Consider the following 24,459-nt stretch of genomic DNA (forward strand, 5'->3'; position numbering starts at 1 on the left):
CTCTCGGCTCAACAATCCATTTGCCTAAATCACAGATAAGTGAATAAGGTCACTCGAGTCCCTATAAATATTACATTTACATTTTAGTCATTTAGCAGACGCTCTTATCCAGAGCGACTTACATGAGCAATTAGGGTTAAGTGCCTTGCTCAAGGGCACATCGACAGATTTTTCACCTAGTCGGCTCGGGGATTAGAACCAGCAACCTTTCGGTTACTGGCACAACGCTCTTAACCACTAAGCTACCTGCCGCCCTTTATTACTCTAAAGACCTTTGCTATGGAATGCCTGTAGGGGAGCATTGACTGACACGACATAAAGGAGACATAATTCACATGAATGTGACAGATGCAAATGTCAACATGACCCTAGCAGTTTAAGAGATGCAAGCATAACAACAGCGTTATCAACAGCCTGAGACTGCCTCGGGTGATGCACTGCAGAACACCGTCCCTCTGAGGGTTTCTATAGGCATCAGTGATCCAGCCTCCCTTCAGGGTTGGCTTGATCACAGGTGACCCCATAGCCTCCCTGGTGTGCACTGACTCCCAGTCTCACAAGACACTTCAAGGCCAACAAAGACTAATTTACACTGTTCACAGCAGAATTATACATCTCTATGGTTCACAGACCAAAGGTTTCTAGCTAAGGTTTTACAGTTGTATTATCAGGCAGTCACGAAATGTAAAATAATTTGCTCACAACAAAAAGGGCCAAACCCATGAGCTGTGAGGAGTGAGGAGTCTGGGACCGTGAACACATGAACTTCTGCATGAGAAGCAGAGTAGAAAACCAGAGACCATTTGAGAGGCGGCCAGCGAACCAAAGTCCTGCAGTTAATTACCCTTTATTCTTTAGACACAACATGAGCTATTTAGACACAACATGCGCTGTTTAGACACAACATGTAGTATTTAGACACAACATGTAGTATTTAGACACAACAATCTGTCTTAGGGGAGCATGGAAACCTAATTAATTATTCTGTCTGTCTGTCTGTCTGTATGGAGGATTATTCGTATTAAGATGATTTGTACATGGAGCTGGTGGGCCAGGTTGAGGGTCAAGAGTTGAGGTAAAAGCTGATTGGAATAAGCACAAGTGGCTTAGCTAAATAGTTGGTTATTTGTAACTTTCTACAGACATTCACTTACCTCATCTTTATCGACATCTTCATCAATCTCAAAAACGTGGACAGCCAGTTTGTCTGGTCTGCACACTTTGCTGTAAAACACAAGGATATGGATATAGGATTGTATCTTATCTATCAGAGGTCAGAGGTCATTCATTATCTATCAGAGGTCATTCATTGATATAAGAAATTAAACCTAATGTAATGTACAGTACAGGTCCCACTTACATAGGAAGCTCGAACTAATTAAACCCAGGAAAACCATTGTGAAAATTTGTGTCATATTTCATTGTTTCAATTTCCCTCCCTGGACACTGAATGTTAACCAAAGGGCTGTTGACATCAATGGCAAGTCTCAAGGTCGGGGCAGCATCATTTTATGTCCAAATTCCACCACGATGACACTTGAAACCATATTCCTGGAACTAATGACACACTCTTAGAACCGGGGGTGGTTTCCACCCTGACTAAATCCCACTGCTCCAGGAATAACCTGAGTTTGTCTTGAACAGGAAGTATCCGTTGTTATTGCGGGTTAAAAAAATAAAACCTGTATTTCCTTGTAGGGTATCCATGCCAAAATCTCCTCACCAATCAGCAACTAAGGCTGATTGAAGATTACAGACAGCCTGACACTGTCTGACACGTGTGTGCGTGTGCGTGGACTTTAGTGTGAAATCTCGGCCTACATTAGAGGGTAGCTGTACTAACTTGCCCAGGAGGAAGTCACCACTTGGTTACACGATATACAACATTGTACTGTCAAGACAACCGTTCTGAACAACAGGCTTACTTTGGAAGCTGCCGAAAGTCCCCGGAGTAATCCTCGTACTTATAAGTAACGACATGCAAGTCAGAGTTGTAGGTCTTGATGCACTGAAATAAAGAGAGAGAGACAATCAATGGCTTTCATGTGTAAATCATTTACATTTTAGTCATTTTAGCAGACGCTCTTATCCAGAGCGACTTACAGTTAGTGAGTGCATACATTTTCATACTGGCCCCCCCCCCGTGGGAATCGAACCCACAACCCTGGCGTTGCAGGCGCCATGCTCTACCAACTGAGCTACAGGGGACTACGAGACACAGATTCAAAATATTTAGTCTAAAAAAACGAGAAACATTCATACAAGCGCACACAACAACCAATCTGTGTTAACCGAACTAAGTCTCATTCTTCCTACATATGAGGAATGCTCATCTTGAGTAGATTAGTTGACTGAAAAGAGAATCAGTAGCTCAGCAGGGCCACTTTCTCATCCGCCTTCACATTTAGTACTTGATGACTGAAAAGTTCATATTTTAAAAAGTCTGTGATTAAGATATGAACTTAGTTATTTTTTTTTGGGGGGGGGGGGTGATTAAAATGGTAGAGTTTTTGGTTGAGTCAGATCTTGCAATTAGAAAAGGAAATGTTTTATGATGACATAAATCTTAAATTATGATCCACTCCATAGTTATGTCTGGGAACAGGTATGTAGGCTATGTGTGACGTTTTAAATGTATGTAGTTCAGTCCTTAACTAATAATGTTCTGTACTATACATTATGTCATATTTCATGTGGACCCCAGGAAGAGTAGCTGATGCTTTTGTAGCAGCTAATGAGGATCCTAATAAATACTGTGATGTCACGAGAGGCTGTGTCCTGGAGGGACGTTACATCCCCCTGAGGTGGCTGCAAACCCAGACAGCTATGGCTCCATCTGCTGGTATGGTCGGGAACTCCACCCCTCTATGGCCAATCTTCCCACGCAGCTGAAACAAATCAGGAGCTGATGAGCTGAAGGTTTTGGGAAGGGAAGAGAGACACTGAGGGAGTGTGTGGGGGTGAAGAAACACAGTCTCCAACCTGGGCTCTCTGGAGGACAAGAGTGCTGCACGTCCACTTCCATGAGGAATATAAGGATTTGGAGATACTTACCTTTGGGAAATACTCACCTTTGGATATATGCACCTGTGGAAATACGTGTGGGACATTTGGAAGGACGTTTTGCTGGGTTGGCCACTAGCTGCAACGTGGAATACAGTAAGACTGGGGAAAAGTTATTTGAGCGAGGGAGAGTTATGATTTTGGATGTGGAAGAGACATCCCTGAACTGTTAACCCTTAAAGAGCCACCAGAGAACAGAATTGTGTTATACTTTCGTTAGTTTCCCAAGACCTTTAATAAAATCCTTGTTTTGATTGAACCTGGCCTCCTTGCACTACTTGAGCAATCCCGCTGAAAGCTGTGTAGCCTCTCGTGGCATCACAGATGGTGGAGAATACAGGCACGCTCAAGCGTTAATAGTGCATGTCAGAGGAGGATACCGAAGGTTTGATCACCCAGTTTTCCAAGTTGGCCGTAGGCTCCCCGCCGACTGAAATGGAGGACATATTGAAAGCCCTTGTTGCTGGCCAGCACGCCCAGATGCAAGCAAACGTGGCTCTCTTGGAGGAGCAAAGAAAGCCAACCTTCTGAAGGCAGAGGAATTGCAGTTGCAGAGACAGAGGGTTGTCCAAAATACCCGCCCAATAAAGGCAAGTGACTTTATATCTAAGATGGGAGCTACCGATGACATTGAGGCATACCTGCATGCATTTGAGGCCACGGCCACTAGGGAAGCCTGGCCCAAGCAACAGTGGGTTGGTCTGTTAGCCCCCTTTCTAACCGGGGAATCGCTGAATGCTGTCCGGGACCTGGGCCCCTGACCAGGTTACTGACTATGATGCCCTGAAGTCTGAGATCCTCAGCAGATATGGACTCACAAAGTTTGGTATGGCCCAGCGCTTTCACAGCTGGACCTTCCAACCAGACCAACCTCCTCGGGCGCAGATGCATGAACTTGTCCGAATCGCAAGGAAATGGCTGGATCCGCAGAGGAATACAGCAGCGGCGGTGGTGGAGGCCGTTGTGGTGGATCGTTACCTCACGCGCCCTGCCTTATGAGGCAAAAACGGTTCATCAGTCAACAGGCCTTGACCACGGCTGATCTGACCGTGGAAGCTGTGGAAAAGTACCAGGCCACAGCGGAGATGCTGAATGCTTCCCGAAAAGACCCCAGGAGTGCGGCCCCACCACAAATGGGAAGAACCCGTCCAAAGGACCCCCAGGTCTCGAACCCAGCCACGTCAGGACTTATCCCGGCTCCAGGTGGAGTGAGAAACCAGGCGGGTCCAAGAAGAGTACACCAGGAGGGGGAAACTCGACAGTGTTACCGGTGTGGGGAGATGGGACATATCTCCTGGCAGTGTGGGAAACCAGCCGATGAACCTATGCCCACTGCGGAGTCCTCCAGCTCAGCACCCACACACCGTTTTGCCTCGCTCTTGGGAGTCGTAGATGGCGGCCCAGATCGACCCCCCACCTGCCCGGTAACTGTGAATCACCATGATGTGGAGGCCTTACTGGATTCTGGTAGCCGGGCCACCCTGGTGCGTAAGGATTTGGTGGGCCCAACGTGTCTGACCCCGGGGAAAGTCCTCCCAGTTTCCTGTGTCCATGGGGACACCAGAGAATACCCCATTACTGAACTTACAATGACCAGCACACGGGGAACCATACACACGACGGCGGGGGTGGTTGATTCCCTCCCCGTCCCTGTCCTAATTGGACGAGACTGCCCAGCCTTTTACCCACTCTGGAGAGAGTCTCAGGAGAGGATAACCCGAGTACCTCGGAAACGGAGAGGCAAGACTCATCCTGGGAAGGCTCCGGTGCAATCCTCCGAATTACTCACTCCCGCCCGGGCTCTGATAGGGATGGCAGGTGCCCAGACCGACACAGAGACGGAGCTACAGAATCTGGACAAGGAACTGTCTGGTCTGAAGGCGACCGCTGAGAGGTATCGTTTGTTAAAGCAACAGTTAGACATGAAGACAGATGAGTTAGATATCCTCCAGGCTAAACTCCAACAGAGCTCCTTCCATAAGCAACAGGAGGAGCTGGAGAGGCTGCGCAGGACCATCGAGGAGTGTGAGGAGACCCTGCGCAGTAGTAAGGAGGTCCAGAAGAAGGCAGAGGAGAAGTACAAGGTGTTGGAGAACAAGATGAAGAATGCGGAGGCAGAGAGAGAGAAGGAACTGAAAGCTGCTCAACAGAAGCTAAACTCTGCTAAAACCAAGGCTGATGCGTTCAGTAAGAAACTCAAGGAGAGACAACAGGAGGCTGAGTCCCTGGTCCTAGAGTTGGAGGAGTTGAAGAGAGAGCAGGCGGGCAAGCACCACGGCAATGCGGACGCCCTCTCCCGGCGTGATGCCTTCTTCGCTGCCTTTACCCCGACGAGGACGTCGGTCCCGAGGAGGGGGATGTGTGATGTCACGAGAGGCTGTGTCCTGGAGGGACGTTACATCCCCTGAGGTGGCTGCAAACCCAGACAGCTATGGCTCCATCTGCTGGTATGGTCGGGAACTCCACCCCTCTATGGCCAATCTTCCCACGCAGCTGAAACAAATCAGGAGCTGATGAGCTGAAGGTTTTGGGAAGGGAAGAGAGACACTGAGGGAGTGTGTGGGGGGTGAAGAAACACAGTCTCCAACCTGGGCTCTCTGGAGGACAAGAGTGCTGCACGTCCACTTCCATGAGGAATATAAGGATTTGGAGATACTTACCTTTGGGAAATACTCACCTTTGGATATATGCACCTGTGGAAATACGTGTGGGACATTTGGAAGGACGTTTTGCTGGGTTGGCCACTAGCTGCAACGTGGAATACAGTAAGACTGGGGAAAAGTTATTTGAGCGAGGGAGAGTTATGATTTTGGATGTGGAAGAGACATCCCTGAACTGTTAACCCTTAAAGAGCCACCAGAGAACAGAATTGTGTTATACTTTCGTTAGTTTCCCAAGACCTTTAATAAAATCCTTGTTTTGATTGAACCTGGCCTCCTTGCACTACTTGAGCAATCCCGCTGAAAGCTGTGTAGCCTCTCGTGACATCACAATACCAAATACCAAAACACTTCAGCTTTGTTTGGGGAGCCTGGCAGTCCAGTAAGGAGGAGTTCATAGCCCAATACAAAGGCTGCTGTCATGTCTCCCATCCACAGTTACTCCAGAGCAGGAACTTTTAAGGCGTGTGTGTTTGACGCTTCACCCCAGACTTCAGGGATCATCAAGTAGGCATTAGAGGAACCCCGTCCGAACTGGGAGGGAATATATCCATCTACATCTCTCAATCTGGGGGGAGACATCTGTCACTGATTGATATGAACATACAGAATGGTATTTATATAGAGTTGTGTGCCGTTTACAAGAAGTGGCCTGACAGGGGAGAGTCCTGCTGCCGAGGAAAGGAAATCTGATCAGGCTATAGGAATGGAAAACAGAGCGGCTTGTACTCTGCAGCTGTCCTGCTGATATCATATTGCACCTGACCAAAAGGTGTTTCTCCATTACTGAAGACTGGACTCCCTAAACTCTGACCCATGACCTGAGTGGTCAGCAGCCAGTTGCCTCTGGTTTACAGAGCTTTCAGCGTTAAACTGGAAGCAGTGTGTCCATTAAGTGTCCAACTGTTCACACAGGACACAAGGACAGCAAACCATTATGTAGCTCAGGTAGATTGTGTGTTTAAGCAAGACTATAGCCCTTTACACTCGTACCCACACACAGGTTGAAAATTGCAGATTTGGACACAACACCATTCACACATGAATGCACTCATGACTGCGTTCTATGCGCACCAAAATGACGATATGTTTCTATGAATTGCTTTGTGAAAACCTAACGCTATAACTTCGCATTTTATAACTTAGCTAGTCATGTTGGCAATAGAACAAGCTTTCAAATCATGCCCACCTGACCCAGATTGCGATTTATAATGGACCGTTTTTGGATTGCGTAAACAACAACAGTAATTTTGTAAAGGCGGGGGATGCAGGGCTGTGTTCCAAACAAAACAACTACAAGTGTGTTTGCTGTAGTTCCTCAACAGCACAGCTAGGAGAGCTAAAAAAAAAAAGTACCTTATAGTTGACGACTCTTCTTTGAGTCATAAAAGTGCATTGAAATTACTTGGTAACTGTGCACACGTTGGAGACAGCAGTTATTCCTCTCTCTCAAACCATTGTAATTTTTTTTTGTCTTACGTTGCACCTACCCCCACACTTTCCAGGAATAGTTTTATCATGTTACTGTCCAGAGAATTCAGATTTCGTTATCAACAAATGCGGCAAAAAGTACAGTAAATGTAAAATGCACATAAAATCAACAGTGTAATGTTTTGGATTCAGTCTTGTGTCAGGTGAACTTTTTGTGCAGTCAACTTTGGTCTAATAATTCTCCCATTATCACCAAACTGTTCCCTTTCAATTGCTACCATGGTTACGCATATGCTTTTCATGTACTCCTGAGTGGCGCAGTGGTCTAAGGCACTGCTTTGCAGTGCTAACTGTGCCACTAGAGATCCTGGTTCGAATCCAGGCTCTGTCGCAGCCGGCCGCGACCGGGAGACTCATGGGCGGCGCACAATTGGCCCAGGGTAGGGGAGGGAATGGCCGGCAGGGATGTAGCTCAGTTGATAGAGCATGGCGTTTGCAACGCCAGGGTTGTGGGTTCGATTCCCACGGGGGGCCAGTATAAAAAAATAATAATGTGTTCATTAACTGTAAGTCGCTCTGGATAAGAGCGTCTGCTAAATGACTTAAATGTAATGTAAATGTATATTTCTTCTGTAAGAAACATTTCAATGTAGCCCTATCCATAAAGGCCAATTCCCACAAGGGTTAAGGTCAGACTGTCCTATTTTTTCATTTAACCTTTATTAACTACTTAATAGACTACGGTATGGGAACACAATGTACAGTAAAGCCTGACTATATTCTGATTTCAAGATCGATTTCAATACCACTTAGTTGCAGAAGGCATTTGCCAGGCTTTACCAGGGAGGTGCTACTATAACCACGGCTCTGAAGGGATGAAGAACAATCCATTTACTTTGGATCTGGATTCCGTTGATCCGTTTTTTTTTGGTCTCCTGGCCTGAACAGATGTTATTGAAGAGAATGAAAATACTCCCGTTGACTGGATGGCTTCCAGTAACGTTTCCATAATTCCTACGCCTGTCTTGTCCTGAACAATAAAACACCATTGTGTAACAAAGTATGTGCTAGGTGAAATGGAAGTTCGGTTCGGCTGGACACTTTCAATAAACAATGGGGAAATCATCACAGACCCTAAAGTGCGTGCAGCCCAGTGTGTTTCCATATCTATTGATCTTGTACAGGCCGCCATGTACATCAATGCCAGGTCAGAAGCTGGCTGAAGACTGACTCTAATGTCCGTATTTAATATGGCTGCATGGTGCAAGTAATGGCACATCTCAATGCCAACATCTAACTGTCAATAAAACCACCGCTCTCCCTGCACAAAGGTTAATTCCTGCAGGGTTATTGCACTCTTGGATCTTACCTCTTGGACAAACAGACTCTGCGCCTCCTTCTCGGCGTTCTCAGGCACTGTGGGGTAGAGAGTTCTTCCTTGGCGTCTCTGAGTTGAAATCTGTGGACGGAAAACAGTTTTATTTAGCTAATTATATCAAGTTCATGGCAGGCTCTGGTTAAATTATGAGACTGGATGAGTGTAGAGTGATGCTCTGAAAATGAACTCAACACGGTAAATCACGACAGATTAAGAAAAGAGAACTATACAAGACATCCTTTGGGATTCCTAACATGTTATTTTCTCAGTACTACAGAATGTGGACCTGGTTTACTGAATGTTCCGGAAAATATTGTTCCATGCTAGAGAACGGTCTCAGGTCTGTGGAGGTTCTGGAGGGCAGAGAGGGAGGCGGGTCCAGAATGGGATGCTCCTTTCCTCCACATTGTTGAGCTCCAGGCAGGGCCAGGGAACCACACACAGACAGACACACCCAGGGCCTTCAGCCTGGCTCTCAGCCACCCAGCCCAGCGATGGGGCTCCCTCCCTCCCCGAGGAGCTGGACTCTGTGTCTCAACACCTCCACCACCTTACTCCTGTTCTCTCGATAAAGGCTGTTTCCTTCAGCTGGTGGTGGGTGTTTAGTGATGGGATGGAATGACGTAACACAGATTGTGCTCCCGAGTGGCGCAGCTGTCTGAGGCACTGCATCTCAGTGCTAGAGGCGTCACTACAGACCCTGGTTCGATTCCAGGCTGCATCACAATCCGGCCGTGATTGGGAGTCCCATAGGGCGGCGCACAATTGGCCCAGCGTCGTCCGGGTTTGGCCGGGGTAGGCCGTCATTGTAAATAAGAATTTGTTCTTAACTGACTTGCCTAGTTAAATAAAAGGTAAAATAAAATAAAAATAGTATCAACATAATACCACTAGAATAACTCAGTGCTTTCAGTATGCCAGTCCTCACAGAAAATATCTTGACACGTTCAACCCTCATTACCCATTCACAAGGCCTCTAGCCCACTCCTGACGACACAGAACCTCCTCAGTAGGACTTCAGTAAGACCGTTTTTCACTAAGACAGATACATTTTGTGAATGAATTACTGTATACGTGGGACTCATTTTAGACATGAGTAATGTCTTGATATGTAGGAGGATTTATGAATGGCGACTATTGTTGGAGATCCCTTCTGTTGTGCTTCACTCTTAACAGGACATTTTCATCCCGGTTAGGAGTGTAGTTCTGAGTTCCCCTTGGAGACCTATCTGACGCATCCCCCTTGAAAGGAGATTCCCCCTGATGATAACTGTACAAGAGAGTGTTTTGTACCCCCTATCCTCTCTAGCTTTTTACTTCATACTGATTCCTTAAGCAGAAACCTTTCAACGTAACGTCTTTAGAGTAGAGGAAAGAAACAAAGCGCCACTACAGAGGACGAGGCAGAGTTACCCGACATGGGTGAGAGAGAAACAAACTACAGCAAAGGAATAACAAACGTCAACTTCCCCACCTAACTCGAATCTTTTTAAAGCCAAACTGGACATAGTTCAAAGGTGAACCGTGACAGAGATGTGTCTGTGGTCCCTGACTTACAGTAAAGCATATTTTAAGATCAGGGCAATGGGACAGTAGTGAGGTAAGCAATTCAACACAGCTGTAGATTTCCTGTTCATGCAGCTTTTGCTGAGCAACTTAACCGACGTAGGTCTGCTTTCGTCATTATCTCTGAACTCCGGCGGCAGGTAGCTTAGTGGTTAAGAGCGTTGTGCCAGTAACCGAAAGGTCGCTGGTTCTAATCCCCGAGCCGACTAGGTGAAAGATCTGTCGATGTGCCCTTGAGCAAGGCACTTAACCCTAATTGCTCATGTAAGTTGCTCTGGATAAGAGCGTCTGCTAAATGACTAAAAAAAAATAAAAAAAATAAACTCCAGCAGACACATTACCAAGATCTTTTCCAGCATGCAGGCAAAGCAGCTCTCCAATTAAACTTGAATTGAGTCACAGACTGTGAAATGAGCCACAAAAGCCCAAGCAGGTCAGTACAGACGTAATTTTCTACTCTCTATGCCCAAACACAGGATGGAAAATAGACATTCAAAATGCTAGACCAAACCTCACCCCAAGGCTAATCAATGCTAGACCAAACCTCACCCCAAGGCTAATCAATGCTAGACCAAACCTCACCCTAAGGCTAATCAATGCTAGACCAAACCTCACCCCAAGGCTAATCAATGCTAGACCAAACCTCACCCCAAGGCTAATCAATGCTAGACCAAACCTCACCCCAAGGCTAATCAATGCTAGACCAAACCTCACCCCAAGGCTAATCAATGCTAGACCAAACCTCACCCCAAGGCTAATCAATACTAGACCAAACCTCACCCCAAGGCTAATTAATGCTAGACCAAACCTCACCCCAAAGCTAATCAATGCTAGACCAAACCTCACCCCAAGGCGAATCAATGCTAGACCAAACCTCACCCCAAGGTGCAGTAGCACAAAAAGAAAGAGACTAGCTCTATCTCATATTTTCTGCAGAAATGATTTCCTTGTGAATCAATGGGATATTATTATGCACTCCACAAGCTTGGTCATAGAGCCTAATGACAGGTCCAGAGGTCCTTTCAGGTAACTAACCTAATGGTACAGGAGTGCAGGGCCCCAGTTACAGTCAGACATTTCAAAGGGAACCAATGGAGATGAATAGGTAACTTGTTGTTAAAATACAGTTACAGTAGAGGTTTATTGATAATCAACACGGTGACTGTGGTTGATGTGAATAGTCAGCTACCGCTGAGCATTGCCTTCCCGCCTGTGTCTGTGTCTGCCTGGTGCCAGTAGAGCCTAGCCCTCTGCTGCCTGCCATAAATACAATGAATAAAGTTATCGGATGAGTGAGGTAGCCTCGCAATTCCAACGTAGAGAGTCACCAATCAGTTTTGACATTACTGGCGTAGTGTACTGTACCGAATGTTTCATTGCCCGTCATGTTTGTTTATCATGACAATACCTCAGTAACAAAGCTGTCACCACCACACTCATGAACCAAGATGGCGTAGCAGTGTGGTCGTGGATTCTGTTGTGTCCTCGTGTAAATAGCCTGTTTTTTTAGTTTTTTAGTCTTTTTTCGTATATATTTCTCTATCTCACTTTCCATTCTTTAACTAAATATACTTTCCTGCAACCCGCCTCACCCAATGTGGAACGGATTCTATTATTTCTTTATTTTTATCAAGAACCTACGGCTGAAACTAGCCAGCTAGCCAGCTAACTAGCTACTTGCTATTAGCCACCGTTAGCGGTCTTCACCACTGTCCGTGGCCTGCACTACCTACCAGCCAGCTCTAGCCTGGACAATTATCGGCCAGTCTGCACAGCGTGCTCTCGACCCAGAGCATATCGGATTTTCTGCCAGAATCACTGAATCACTGGACCTTAACACCGGATCATCGCAACTAGCTAGCTGCAACCGAATGGCTGTTGTTGTTGTTGGCTAATTCACCACTGTCCCGATGCACCAGTTAGCCTTGAGCTAGCCTCGAACCAGGCCCATCTCCCGGCTATCTACCTCTCTGTCAACCAGACGGGACCTCCTAGTGTCGACACGGAGCCCCGCCGATCCATCACGACTGGTCTGCCGACGTAATCGTCTGATGTGGTTTCAACAGGCTTCCCGTTGCAACGACCACGAAGATCCATCTGCTAGCCCCGGCCCGCTAGCACGCGCAATCAACAGCCGTGCCTCCTGCTCGCCTGTGCTGTAGCAGCCTATGAACTGCTCCCGGACTTACCTATTGCTGCTCACTGGACCTTATGATCACTCAGCTACACAGCTGATGCCTGCTGGACTGTTCCTTTACACGGTTACCCTATCCTGTTTATCTGTTTAGCCTCAGCCTAAACTTTCATCGCCATTACCAGTTGTTGTCTTAGCCCTCTGGAATAACACCTGTGATTGCTTTATGCCTCTCTCCCATGTCAATATGCCTAGCCTATTGCTGTTTGGGCTAGTTCTTATTATACAATTTCACTGTAGAGCCCCCAGTCCCGCTCAACCATCCTCAGAGAGATCCTTTGTCCCACCCCCCATACTCGCGGAGACCGGCTCATTTGGTACCTCCAGTGATGCTACCTCATTCATCGTTACCCAATGCTTAGGTGTACCTCCACTGTACTCATATCCTTCCATATCCTTGTCTGTACATAATGCCCTGAATCTATTCTACAACGCCCGGAAATCTGCCCCTTTTATTCTCTGTACCCAACGCACTAGAAGACCAGTTCTTAAAGCCTTTAGCCGTATCCTTATTCTATTCATCCTCTGTTCCTCTGGTGATGTAGAGGTTAACCCAGGCCCTGTAGCCCCCAGTATCACTCCTACTCCCCAGGCGCTATCATTTGTTGACTTCTGTAACTGTAAAAGCCTTGGTTTCTTGCATGTCAACATCAGAAGCCTCCTCCCCAAGTTGGAGTTATTCACTGCGTTAGCACACTCTGCCAACCCTGATGTTCTAGCAGTGTCTGAATCCTGGCTTAGGAAGGCCACAAAAAATTCTGAAATTTCCATCCCTAATTACAACATTTTCCGTCTAGATAGAACTGCCAAAGGGGGTGGAGTTGCAATCTACTGTAGAGATAGCCTTGCAGAGCTCTATCATACTATCCAGGTCTGTGCCCAAACAGTTTGAGCTTCTACTTCTAAAAATCCACCTTTCCAGAAATAAGTCTCTCATTGTTGCCGCTTGCTACAGCCCCCCCTCAGCCCCCAGTTGTGCCCTGGACACCATATGTGAATTGCTTGCCCCCCATCTATCCTCAGAGTTCGTACTCCTTGGTGACCTAAACTGGGATATGCTTAACACCCCGGCCATCCTACAATCTAAACTAGATGCCCTCAATCTCACACAAATTATCAAGGAACCTACAAGGTACAACCCTAAATCCGTAAACATGGGCACCCTCATAGATATCATACTGACAAATTTACCCTCTAAATACACCTCCACTGTCTTCAACCAGGATTTCAGCGATCACTGCCTCATTGCCTGCATCCGTAATGGGTCCACGGTCAAACGACCACCCCTCATCACTGTCAAACACTCCCTAAAACACTTCAGCGAGCAGGCCTTTCTAATTGACCTGGCCCGGGTATCCTGGATGGATATTGACCTCATTCCGTCAGTAGAGGATGCCTGGGTGTTCTTCAAACGTGCTTTCCTCTCCATCTTAAATAAGCATGCCTCATTCAAAAAATTCAGAACTTAGAACAGATATAGCCCCTGGTTCACCCCAGACTTGACTGCCCTTGACCAGCACAAAAACATCCTGTGGCGTACTGCATTAGCATCGAACAGCCCCCGCGATATGCAACTTTTCAGGGAAGTCAGGAACCAATATACACAAATCAGTTAGGAAAGCAAAGGCTAGCTTTTTCAAACAAAAATGTGCATCCTGTAGCACTAACTCCAAAACGTTTTGGGACACTGTAAAGTCCATGGAGAATAAGAGCACCTCCTCCCAGCTACCCACTGCACTGAGGCTAGGAAACACTTTCACCACAGATAAATATACGATAATCGAGAATTTCAATAAGCATTTTGCAAAAGTGGTCCTCTGTAGCTCAGCTGGTAGAGCACAGCGCTTGTAACGCCAAGGTAGTGGGTTCGATCCCCGGGACCACCCATACACAAAAATGTATGCACGCATGACTGTAAGTCGCTTTGGATAAAAGCGTCTGCTAAATGGCATATTATTATTATTATTATTATTATTATTATTATTATGCTTTCCACCTGGCTACCCCTACCCCGGCCACCAGCTCTGCACCCTCCACTGCAACTTGCCCATGCACCCGCCGCTTCTCCTTCACCCAAATTCAGATAGCTGATGTCCTGAAAGAGCTGCAAAATCTGGACCCCTACAAATCAGCTGGACTAGACAATCTGGACCCTTTCTTTCTAAAATTAGCTGCCAAAATTATCGCAACCCCTATTACTAGCCTGTTCAACCTCTCTTTCGAAATTGTCTGAGATCCCCAGAGATTGGAAAGCTGCCGCGGTCATCCCCCTCTTCAAAGGGGGTGACACTCTAGATCCAAACTGTTACAGACCTATATCCATCCTGCCCTGCCTTTCGAAAGTATTTGAAAGCCAAGTTAACAAACAGATCACCGACCATTTTGAATCCCACCGTACCTTCTCCGCTATGCAATCTGGTTTCCGAGCTGGTCATGGGTGCACCTCAGCCACGCTCAAGGTCCTAAACGATATAATAACCGCGATCGATAAAAGACAGTACTGCGCAGCCGTCTTCATCGACCTGGCCAAGGCTTTTGACTCTGTCAATCACCGCATTCTTATTGGCAGACTAAATAGCCTTGGTTTCTCAAATGACTGCCTCGCCTGGTTCACCAACTACTTCTCAGATAGAGTTCAATGTGTCAAATTGGAGGGCCTGTTGTCTGGACCTATGGCAGTCTCTATGGGGGTGCCACAGGGTTAAATTCTCGGGCCGACTCTATTTTCTGTGTATATCAATGATGTCGCTCTTGCTGCTGGTGACTCTCAGATCCACCTCTACGCAGACGACACCATTTTGTATACATCTGGCCCTTCATTGGACACTGTGTTAACAAACCTCCAAACGAGCTTCAATGCCATACAACACTCCTTCCGTGGCCTCCAACTGCTCTTAAACGCTAGTAAAACTAAATGCATGCTCTTCAATCGAACGCTGCTTGCACCCGCCCGCCCGACTAGAATCACTACTCTCGGCGGGTCTGACTTAGAATATGTGGACAACTACAGATACCTAGGTGTCTGTTTAGACCGTAAACTCTCCTTCCCGACTCACATTAAGCATCTCCAATCCAAAGTTACATCTAGAATCGGCTTCCTATTTCGCAACAAAGCCTCCTTCACTCATGCAGCTAAACATGCCCTCGTAAAACTGACTATCCTACCGATCCTTGACTTTGGCTATGTCATTTACAAAATTGCTTCCAACACTCTACTCAGCAAATTGGAAGTAGTCTATCACAGTGCCATCCATTTTGTCACCAAAGCCCCGTATATTCTACCCACCATTGTGACCTGTACGCTCTCGTTGGCTGGCCCTCACTACATATTCGTCGCCAAACCCACTGGCTCAAGGTCATCTATAAATCTCTTCTAGGCAAATCCCAGCCTTATCTTAGATCATTGGTCACCTTAGCAACACCCACCCGTAGTATGCGTTCCAGCAGGTATATCTCACTGGTCATCCCCAAAGCCAACACCTCCTTTGGCCGCCATTCCTTCCAGTTCTCTGCTGCAAATGACTGGAATGAACTGCAAAAATCTCTGAAGCTGGAGACACTTATCTCCCTCACTATCTTTAAGCATCAGTTGTCAGAGAAGCTTACCGATCACTGCACCTGTACACAGCCCATCTGTAATTAGCCCACCCAACTACCTCATCCCCATATTGTTATTTACATTGTTATTTATTTTGCTCATTTGCACCCCAGTATCTCTATTTGCACATCATCTTCTGCACATCTATCACTCCAGTGATAATACTAAATTGTAATTATTTTACACTATGTCCTATTTATTGCCTTACCTCCATAACTTACTACATTTGCACACACTGTATATATATTTTCTATTGTGTTATTGACTGTACGTTTTGTTTATTCCATATGTAACTCTGTGTTGTTGTTGTTTTTATCGCACTGCTTTGCTTTATCTTGGCCAGGTCGCAATTGTAAATGAGAACTTGTTCTCAACTGGCTTACCTGGTTAAATAAAGGTGAAATAAAACATTTAAGAAATTAAAATAAAATAAATGTGTCATCAGCGGAGGACAAGATCTGATTCAGTGATGGGCTACGTCATAAGCATTCAACGTTGTACGACAACTGCAATGAGGACCATATTAAGGTCCTATTTGTGACACAGTTCCCTCCTCCACTTCCTCTCCCCAGCCCCAGGTTTCCTGCTGGGAGATGGTAAACTCTCCATGATCTAACCAGCAGAAACAAATGGGCGAGTAGGCTGGAGGAGGCCAGAGGGAGTCAAGAAGTGGAAGCACAGGGAATATTAGTCTATATGAAGCACAGTGGAGATCTCTAGTGAGAAGACTAGCATGAGATCCAGCTACACCCAGCACGGAGCCGCTGGCATGTGGTCCCTCACAACACCCTGCTCAACGTCACTGATGATACATACAGTAGGCCTGCTACTACATAGGAATCTCCCATATCCTTATCTCCTGTTCCCCTCAGGTCTCTCTCTGAATCCTAGTACTTGAAGACGTACGCAGAGTTGTATTAGAACCATCCTGAAGGGGAGGAGGAAGTGGAGAAATAAGAAGAGGAGGAAGAGGAAGAGAAGGAATAGGAAGATGAGGAAGAGGAAGAGAAGGAATAGGAAGATGAGGAAGAGGAAGATGATGAAGAGGAGCAAGAGGAAAAGGAGGAAGAGGATGAATAGGAAGTGGAGGAAGATGATGAAGAGGAGGAGAAGGAATAGGAAGAGGAGGAAGAGGAGGAAGAAGAGGAAGAGGAGGAAGAGGAAGATGAGGAAGGGGAAGGGGAAGAGGAGGAAGAGGAGGAAGAGGAGGAAGAGGAGGAATAGGGAAAGGAGGAAGAGGAGGTATATCTCACTGGTCATCCCCAAAGCCAACACCTCCTTTGGCCGCCATTCCTTCCAGTTCTCTGCTGCCAATGACTGGAACAAATTGCAAAAATCTCTGAAGCTGGAGACACTTATCTCCCTCACTAACTTTAAGCATCAGTTGTCAGAGCACCTTACCGATCACTGCACCTGTACACAGCCCATCTGAAATTAGCCTGCCCAACTACCTCATCCCTATATTGTTATTTATTTTGCTCATTTGTACCCCAGTATCTCTATTTGCACATAATCTCTTGCACATCTATCATTCCAGTGTTAATACTAATTGTAATTATTTTGCACTATAGCCTATTTATTGCCTTACCTCCATAACTTGCTACATTTGCACACACTGTATATATACTTATTTCTGTTGTATTTTTGACTTTGTTTTGTTTTACCCCATATGTAACTCTGTGTTGTTGTTTTTATCGCACTGCTTTGCTTTATCTTGGCCAGGTCGCAGTTGTAAATTAGAACTTGTTCTCAACTGGCTTACCTGGTTAAATAAAGGTGAAAAAAAAAAAAAAAAGAAGAGGAGGAAGAGGAGGAAAAGGAGGTAGAGGAGGAATAGGAAGAGTAGGAGGAGGAAGAGGAGGAAGAGGAGGAGGAGGGAAAGGAGGAAGAGGAGGAAGAGAAGGAAGAGGAGGAAGAGGAGGAAGAGGAATATGAGGAAGAGGAGGATGAGGAAGAGGAGGGAAAGGAGGAAGAGGATGAAGAGGAAGATAAGGAAGAGGATTATATGAGGAAGAGGAAAAGGAGGATAAGGAAGAGGAAGAAGAGGAGGAAGAGGAGGATGAGGAAAAGGAAGAAGAAGAGGAAGAGGAGGAAGAGGAAGAGGAGGAAGAGGAGGAAGAGGAAGAGGATGAAGAGGAGGAAAAGGAGGAAAAGGAGGAAGATGATGAAGAGGAGGAAGATGAAGAAAAGGAGGAATAGTGTCTTGACATTCCTGGGAGGACAGCAGGGTAGAGAAACCTGACAGTGGGTCCTTAGCTGAGGCAGTGTCTGCCAACAAAAGGATTTACACACCAGCCAAGAACAGCACACAGACTAGCAGTGTGATCAGATGAGCTCCAGGTCTGGACTGGATTTATAGGCTCCTATCGCTTCACAGTCATCAGTGTCTGGGAGTTTAATAGCACCAAATACCCCCTTTACCTGCCTATAACACGGAATGCCCACGATTGAAAGGTCCAGCTGGGTTTAGGTAGTCATCTGACTCAGTCACGGTGTCTTCAGATGTCATCGCCTGTCGCTCCCTTCACAACACGCTGCTTGTAGTGTACGGTACGCAGGACTCGTATGTCATGGCCAGAGCAGAGCGTTACACTGTTGAATGAAGAATTGGATAGCTTGATAGTCCATGAGTAAGCTCCAGTAAGTATTCTTCTGTTCTGGCAATACAGCCAAGAAGCAAAAAAACTGTTAACACGCTGAATAAATCTAGGAAATCGAACCTTTCTTTAAAACACTTATTTTTCAAGGGAAATATGTAAAAACCATTATGGCTTCTGAAACAAAAGAAACCTCTCAGTAGACGAGAGAGAAAAAATATCTGTTGGATCGTGAGACAGTGAGGAAGGGTCAAGTTTTGCTGATACAAGTGTCATTCCTGTCACTGTTAAGAGCATCTTCCAAAGAGTTCTCACTTCCTGAAGCGCCAGATTCCCATTGCATAGTTTCCACCCTGGGCGTTACATGTCGTGTAACAACGGAACGTTTGAGAGGATGACATGGGCTAAGTCCTGCTGAATGGGGACAGAGATAGGCCTAACCCTGTTTTTCAGCGGCAGTTACTGGGAGACATGTCAGGATCGTGGGAAAGATGAACAGAGCAAAGTACAGAGAGAAACTTGATGAAAATCTGCTCCAGGGCGCTCAGGACCTCAGATTGGGGCGAAGGTTCACCTTCCAACAGGACAACGACCCTAAGCACACAGCCAAGACAACGCAGGAGTGGCTGCGGGACAAGTCTCTGAATGTCCTTGAGTGGCCCAGCCAGAGCCCGAACTTGAACCCGATCTAACATCTCTGGAGAGACCTGAAAATAGCTGTGCAGCAACGCTCCCCATCCAACCTGACAGAGCTTGAGAGGATCTGCAGAGACGAATGGTAGAAACACCCCAAATACAGGTGTGCCAAGCTTGTAGCGTCATACCCAAGAAGACTTGAATGCAGTAATCGCTGCCAAAGGTGCTTTGTCATTATTGGGTATTGATGAGGGAAAAGGCTGTAACGTAACAAAATGTGAAAAAAGTCAAGAGGTCTGAATACTTTCCAAAGGCAGGTTTTCATCAAGGATCGCTCTGTACTTTGCTCCGTTCATCTTTCCCTCGATCCTGACTAGTCTACCAGTCCCTGCCGCTGAAAAACATCCCCACAGCATGCTGCTGCCACCACCATGCTTCACTGTAGGGATGGTGCCAGGTTTCCTCCAGATGTGACGCTTGGCATTAAGGCCAAAGAGTTCATTCTTGGTTTCATCAGACCAGATAATCTGATTTCTCATGCCTTTGGGTAAACTCCAAGCGGGCTGTCATGTGCCTTTTACTGAGGAGTGGCTTCCGTCTGGCGACTCTACCATAAAGGCCAGATTGGTGGAGTGCTGCAGAGATGGTTGTCCTTCTGGAAGGTTCTCTCATCTCCACAGAGGAACTCTGGAGCTCTGTCAGTGACCATCAGGTTCATCGTCACCTCCCTGACCAAGGCCCTTCTCCCCCGATTGCTCAGTTTTGCCGGGCGGCCAGCTCTAGGTAGAGTCTTGGTGGTTCCAAACTTCTTCTATTTAAGGATGATGGAGGTCACTGTGTTCTTGGGGACCTTCAATGCTGCAGAAATGTGTTGGTACCCTTCCCCAGATCTGTGCCTCGACACAATCCTGTCTCGGAGCACTACGGACAATTCCTTCGACCTCATGGCTTGGTTTTTGCTCTGACATGCACTGTCAACTATGGGACCTTATATAGATAGGTGTGTGCCTTTCCAAATCAATTTAATTTACCACAGGTGGACTCCAATCAAGTTGTAGAAACATCTCAAGGATGCTCAATGGAGACAGGATGCACCTGAGCTCAATTCCAAGCATCATAGCAAAGGGTCTGAATACTTATGTAAAAAAGGTATTTCAGTTTATTTATATATATTTTTTAAACATTTCTACAAACCTGTTTTCGCTTCGTCGTTATGGGGTATTGTGTGTAGATTGCTAAGGATTTTTATTTATTTAATCCATTTTAGAATAAGGCTGTAACGTAACAACATCAAGGGGTCTGAATACTTTCAGAAGGCACTGTAGATCCATTCTTGTGTATTTAATTGTATTCCTCGTGTTACCATTTTATTTTTAAACTGCATCGTTGGGAAGGGCTCGAAAGCAAGCATTTCACGCTAAAGTCTACACCAGTTGTATTCGGCGCATGTCACAGATACTATTTTATTTTATTTGATGTTGATAGATTACATTGAGTTGATAGCAATTATTCACATGGTATATCAGTATGGAAACTACATGCATCAAGATCTTATCGACATTTACAGATTGTTTACTGTCAGCAATGAATGACATCCACCCTTATCTCACTGGCTCCTCTGGACAATTATTCTGTAGCAATCTACTCAAATGATAATCTATTCTATCTTCAAGTACAATCCCATGGGCTTGGTCTCAAATGATAATCTATTCTATCTTCAAGTACAATCCCATGGGCTTGGTCTCAAATGATAATCTATTGTATCTTCAAGTACAATCCCATGGGCTTGGTCTCAAATGATAATCTATTCTATCTTCAAGTACAATCCCATGGGCTTGGTCTCAAATGATAATCTATTCTATCTTCAAGTACAATCCCATGGGCTTGGTCTCAAATGATAATCTATTCTATCTTCAAGTACAATCCCATGGGCTTGGTCTCAAATGATAATCTATTCTATCTTCAAGTACAATCCCATGGGCTTGGTCTCAAATGATAATCTATTCTATCTTCAAGTACAATCCCATGGGCTTGGTCTCAAATGATAATCTATTCTATCTTCAAGTACAATCCCATGGGTTTGGTCTCAAATGATAATCTATTCTATCTTCAAGTACAATCCCATGGGCTTGGTCTCAAATGATAATCTATTCTATCTTCAAGTACAATCCCATGGGCTTGGTCTCAAATGATAATCTATTCTATCTTCAAGTACAATCCCATGGGCTTGGTCTCAAATGATAATCTATTCTATCTTCAAGTACAATCCCATGGGCTTGGTCTCAAATGATAATCTATGAGCCCTGCTCAAAAGCAGTGGACTATATAGTGAAAAGGGAGCCATGTGGGACACACAAATGGTATCTTAGCCTCGTTCTAGTAACAGGTCAGAAGGTCAGCGGTGACTCACCTGGAAGTCCTCCAGGGGGAACTGCAGCATGTCCCGGAGGACATCGCTGAGAATCTGGGTCTTCCTCTGGACAAGAACACTCTCATAGTCCAGTGGCTCGATAACTTTGGGCTTCACCTGGGGAAACACACAGACAACATGCTGTTAATATACAGGCGTTTACACAGACACAAATAAAACAGAAGAATATATCACCATCGTGACCAGGTGTCATTTGAAAGAGAAATCAAAGATGAAGGGCATAGTGCCGTAAAGTGAATTGGAGTCAAGGTAAGAAACCATAGCTGTCTACATACCGCTTTCCAGGAGGATTTCACAATCACACAGGAGACTAATTAAAGGATCCCTTCTAAAGTGAAGGAAAGAGCTTCTCTGGAGCAGAGTGGTGAGGGCTCACCTTCAGAGAGACTCAGTCGAACTCGATGAGCACTAAACGTTCATGTGGAAAGTGAAGGCCTCATTTACCCCAGGTATAAAGGTACGAGAGGGATGTGGAGTCAGTGATACAACAGTGTAGTGCTCTCCATGGCTCACAGGCCTGATTTGACAGAGGACAGCATCTCAATGTACTTCAAAGGTAATAACATCACTTTGCCATTCCGGAGTAGGAGTTCATCACTCTGCAAGGTAAACATTAGACAGCCCTATTGAAACTCTGGTCTGGATTTGACCAGAGGACTGCTATGTAAAAGGTGGACATCTCTTTTAGGGACGACTCTCTCAACTCTTAACACACGACATAAAGAGGGCGGAGTCTCACTGTGTACTTCAAAAGGAGAGCTAAGAAGTGACAGTGGGCCCTTGTCGAAAGTAGTACACTTTGGGACGCAGTCAGTATCGTAAGTTGAGCTCGGAGAATCTGTAGCTGCTGGGTCCTTGTCCTTACCCATGCTATCTGACAACCCTACGGGGGGCTCCAGCCAGCAGCCGCCCATTAGAGAACACATCCATCCGCCTTTACGAGCTCACTGATGGAGGGGAGGATCATTATGACATCATGTCATTATGACATCATGTCATTATGACATCATGTCACTCTCTGACAGCTAACACATAGCTCTGTCCCGTCACTAAGGAGCTGGAGCACACTACAGCTCATCGCCACGAGTTCGAGCTACATTATCTAATGTTTAGAGAATTCGCTTGATAATCTATAAATGAATGTTTGGACCTCGCCTTCCAAACCATCTGGTTTTCTGATCGACATGATTACAGTTAGCTAAAAAAACATTGAACCTTTATATAATTGACTTTTGGGGTATTTTGAAAACAGAATTGTGCTGCATTGTTGTTCATATCAACATAATGCCTTACGCAGGTAAGAATGTGGATTTCATTCCAGAGGGAATCATCTGTAGCTTTTGCGTCTCACGTAATGTCTTCTGCTTGGACAAGCTGTTCCACAGCCGGCAGTGGAGTTACATAAGATACATCGATAGTGCTGCTACAGACCACATCTATCACTGACTATGACAATGTCCATTGAACTATATGAATCCACTGAAACACAGGGGACTTTGCTATATGATTATGTTGGTGGTATATATCATGGTAGTGTATACGACATGGCACAGTTCAGACATCCACTAATCAAGCAGTAAGAATACATAGTGGCCCATAAAGACACAGACCACTTGAGATGACTAAATCTATACTCTCAACAGCTTGGGATGACTAAATCTATACTCTCAACAGCTTGAGATGACTAAATCTATACTCTCAACAGCTTGAGATGACTAAATCTATACTCTCAACAGTGTGAGATGACTAAATCTATACTCTCAACAGCGTGAGATGACTAAATATATACTCTCAACAGCTGGAGATGACTAAATCTATACTCTCAACAGCTGGAGATGACTAAATATATACTCTCAACAGCTTGAGATGACTAAATCTATACTCTCAACAACTTGAGATTACTAAATCTATACTCTCAACAGCTTGAGATGACTAAATCTATACTCTCAACAGCTTGAGATGACTTCATCTATACTCTCAACAGCTTGAGATGACTAAATCTATACTCTCAACAGCTTGAGATGACTAAATCTATACTCTCAACAGCGTGAGATGACTAAATCTATACTCTCAACAGCGTGAGATGACTAAATCTCTACACTCTCAACAGCTTGAGATGACTAAATCTATACTCTCAACAGCTTGAGATGACTAAATCTATACTCTCAACAGCTTGAGATGACTAAATCTATACTCTCAACAGCTTGAGATGACTAAATCTCTACACTCTCAACAGCTGGAGATGACTAAATCTCTACACTCTCAACAGCTTGAGATGACTAAATCTCTACACTCTCAACAGCTTGAGATGACTAAATCTCTACACTCTCAACAGCTTGAGATGACTAAATCTCTACACTCTCAACAGCTTGAGATGACTAAATCTCTACACTCTCAACAGCTTGAGATGACTAAATCTCTACACTCTCAACAGCGTGAGATGACTAAATCTCTACACTCTCAACAGCTTGAGATGACTAAATCTCTACACTCTCAACAGCTTGAGATGACTAAATCTATACTCTCAACAACTTGAGATGACTAAATCTATACTCAACAGCTTGAGATGACTAAATCTATACTCTCAACAGCTTGAGATGACTACATCTATACTCTCAACAGCTTGAGATGACTAAATCTATACTCTCAACAGCGTGATATGACTAAATCTATACTCTCAACAGCGTGAGATGACTAAATCTCTACACTCTCAACAGCTTGAGATGACTAAATCTATACTCTCAACAGCTTGAGATGACTAAATCTATACTCTCAACAGCTTGAGATGACTAAATCTATACTCTCAACAGCTTGAGATGACTAAATCTATACTCTCAACAGCTTGAGATGACTAAATCTCTACACTCTCAACAGCTGGAGATGACTAAATCTCTACACTCTCAAC

General features: G+C 45.3%; 1 protein-coding gene across 4 annotated transcripts in view; it reads right to left on the reverse strand.

The window, feature by feature from the left end:
* The window catches only part of LOC121555191 (dedicator of cytokinesis protein 9), a 140,792-nt gene that overhangs the window by 99,869 nt on the left and 16,464 nt on the right, over positions 1-24,459 (reverse strand). For all 4 annotated transcript variants that reach the window (XR_006658014.1, XR_006658015.1, XM_045212082.1 and 1 more), the window contains exons 2-5: positions 21,534-21,650; positions 8,524-8,613; positions 1,926-2,008; positions 1,155-1,224 (exon numbers count right to left, since the gene is read on the reverse strand). Coding sequence is in view for 2 of the 4 variants with exons in the window: in XM_045212082.1 (XP_045068017.1) it covers positions 1,155-1,224; positions 1,926-2,008; positions 8,524-8,613; positions 21,534-21,650 (360 nt within the window). In the remaining 2 variants the exon portion in view is untranslated. The remainder of the gene's footprint in view (positions 1-1,154; positions 1,225-1,925; positions 2,009-8,523; positions 8,614-21,533; positions 21,651-24,459) is intronic.

Source organism: Coregonus clupeaformis, chromosome 40 (assembly GCF_020615455.1).
Source record: "Coregonus clupeaformis isolate EN_2021a chromosome 40, ASM2061545v1, whole genome shotgun sequence".
Taxonomy (NCBI): Eukaryota; Metazoa; Chordata; class Actinopteri; order Salmoniformes; family Salmonidae; genus Coregonus; species Coregonus clupeaformis.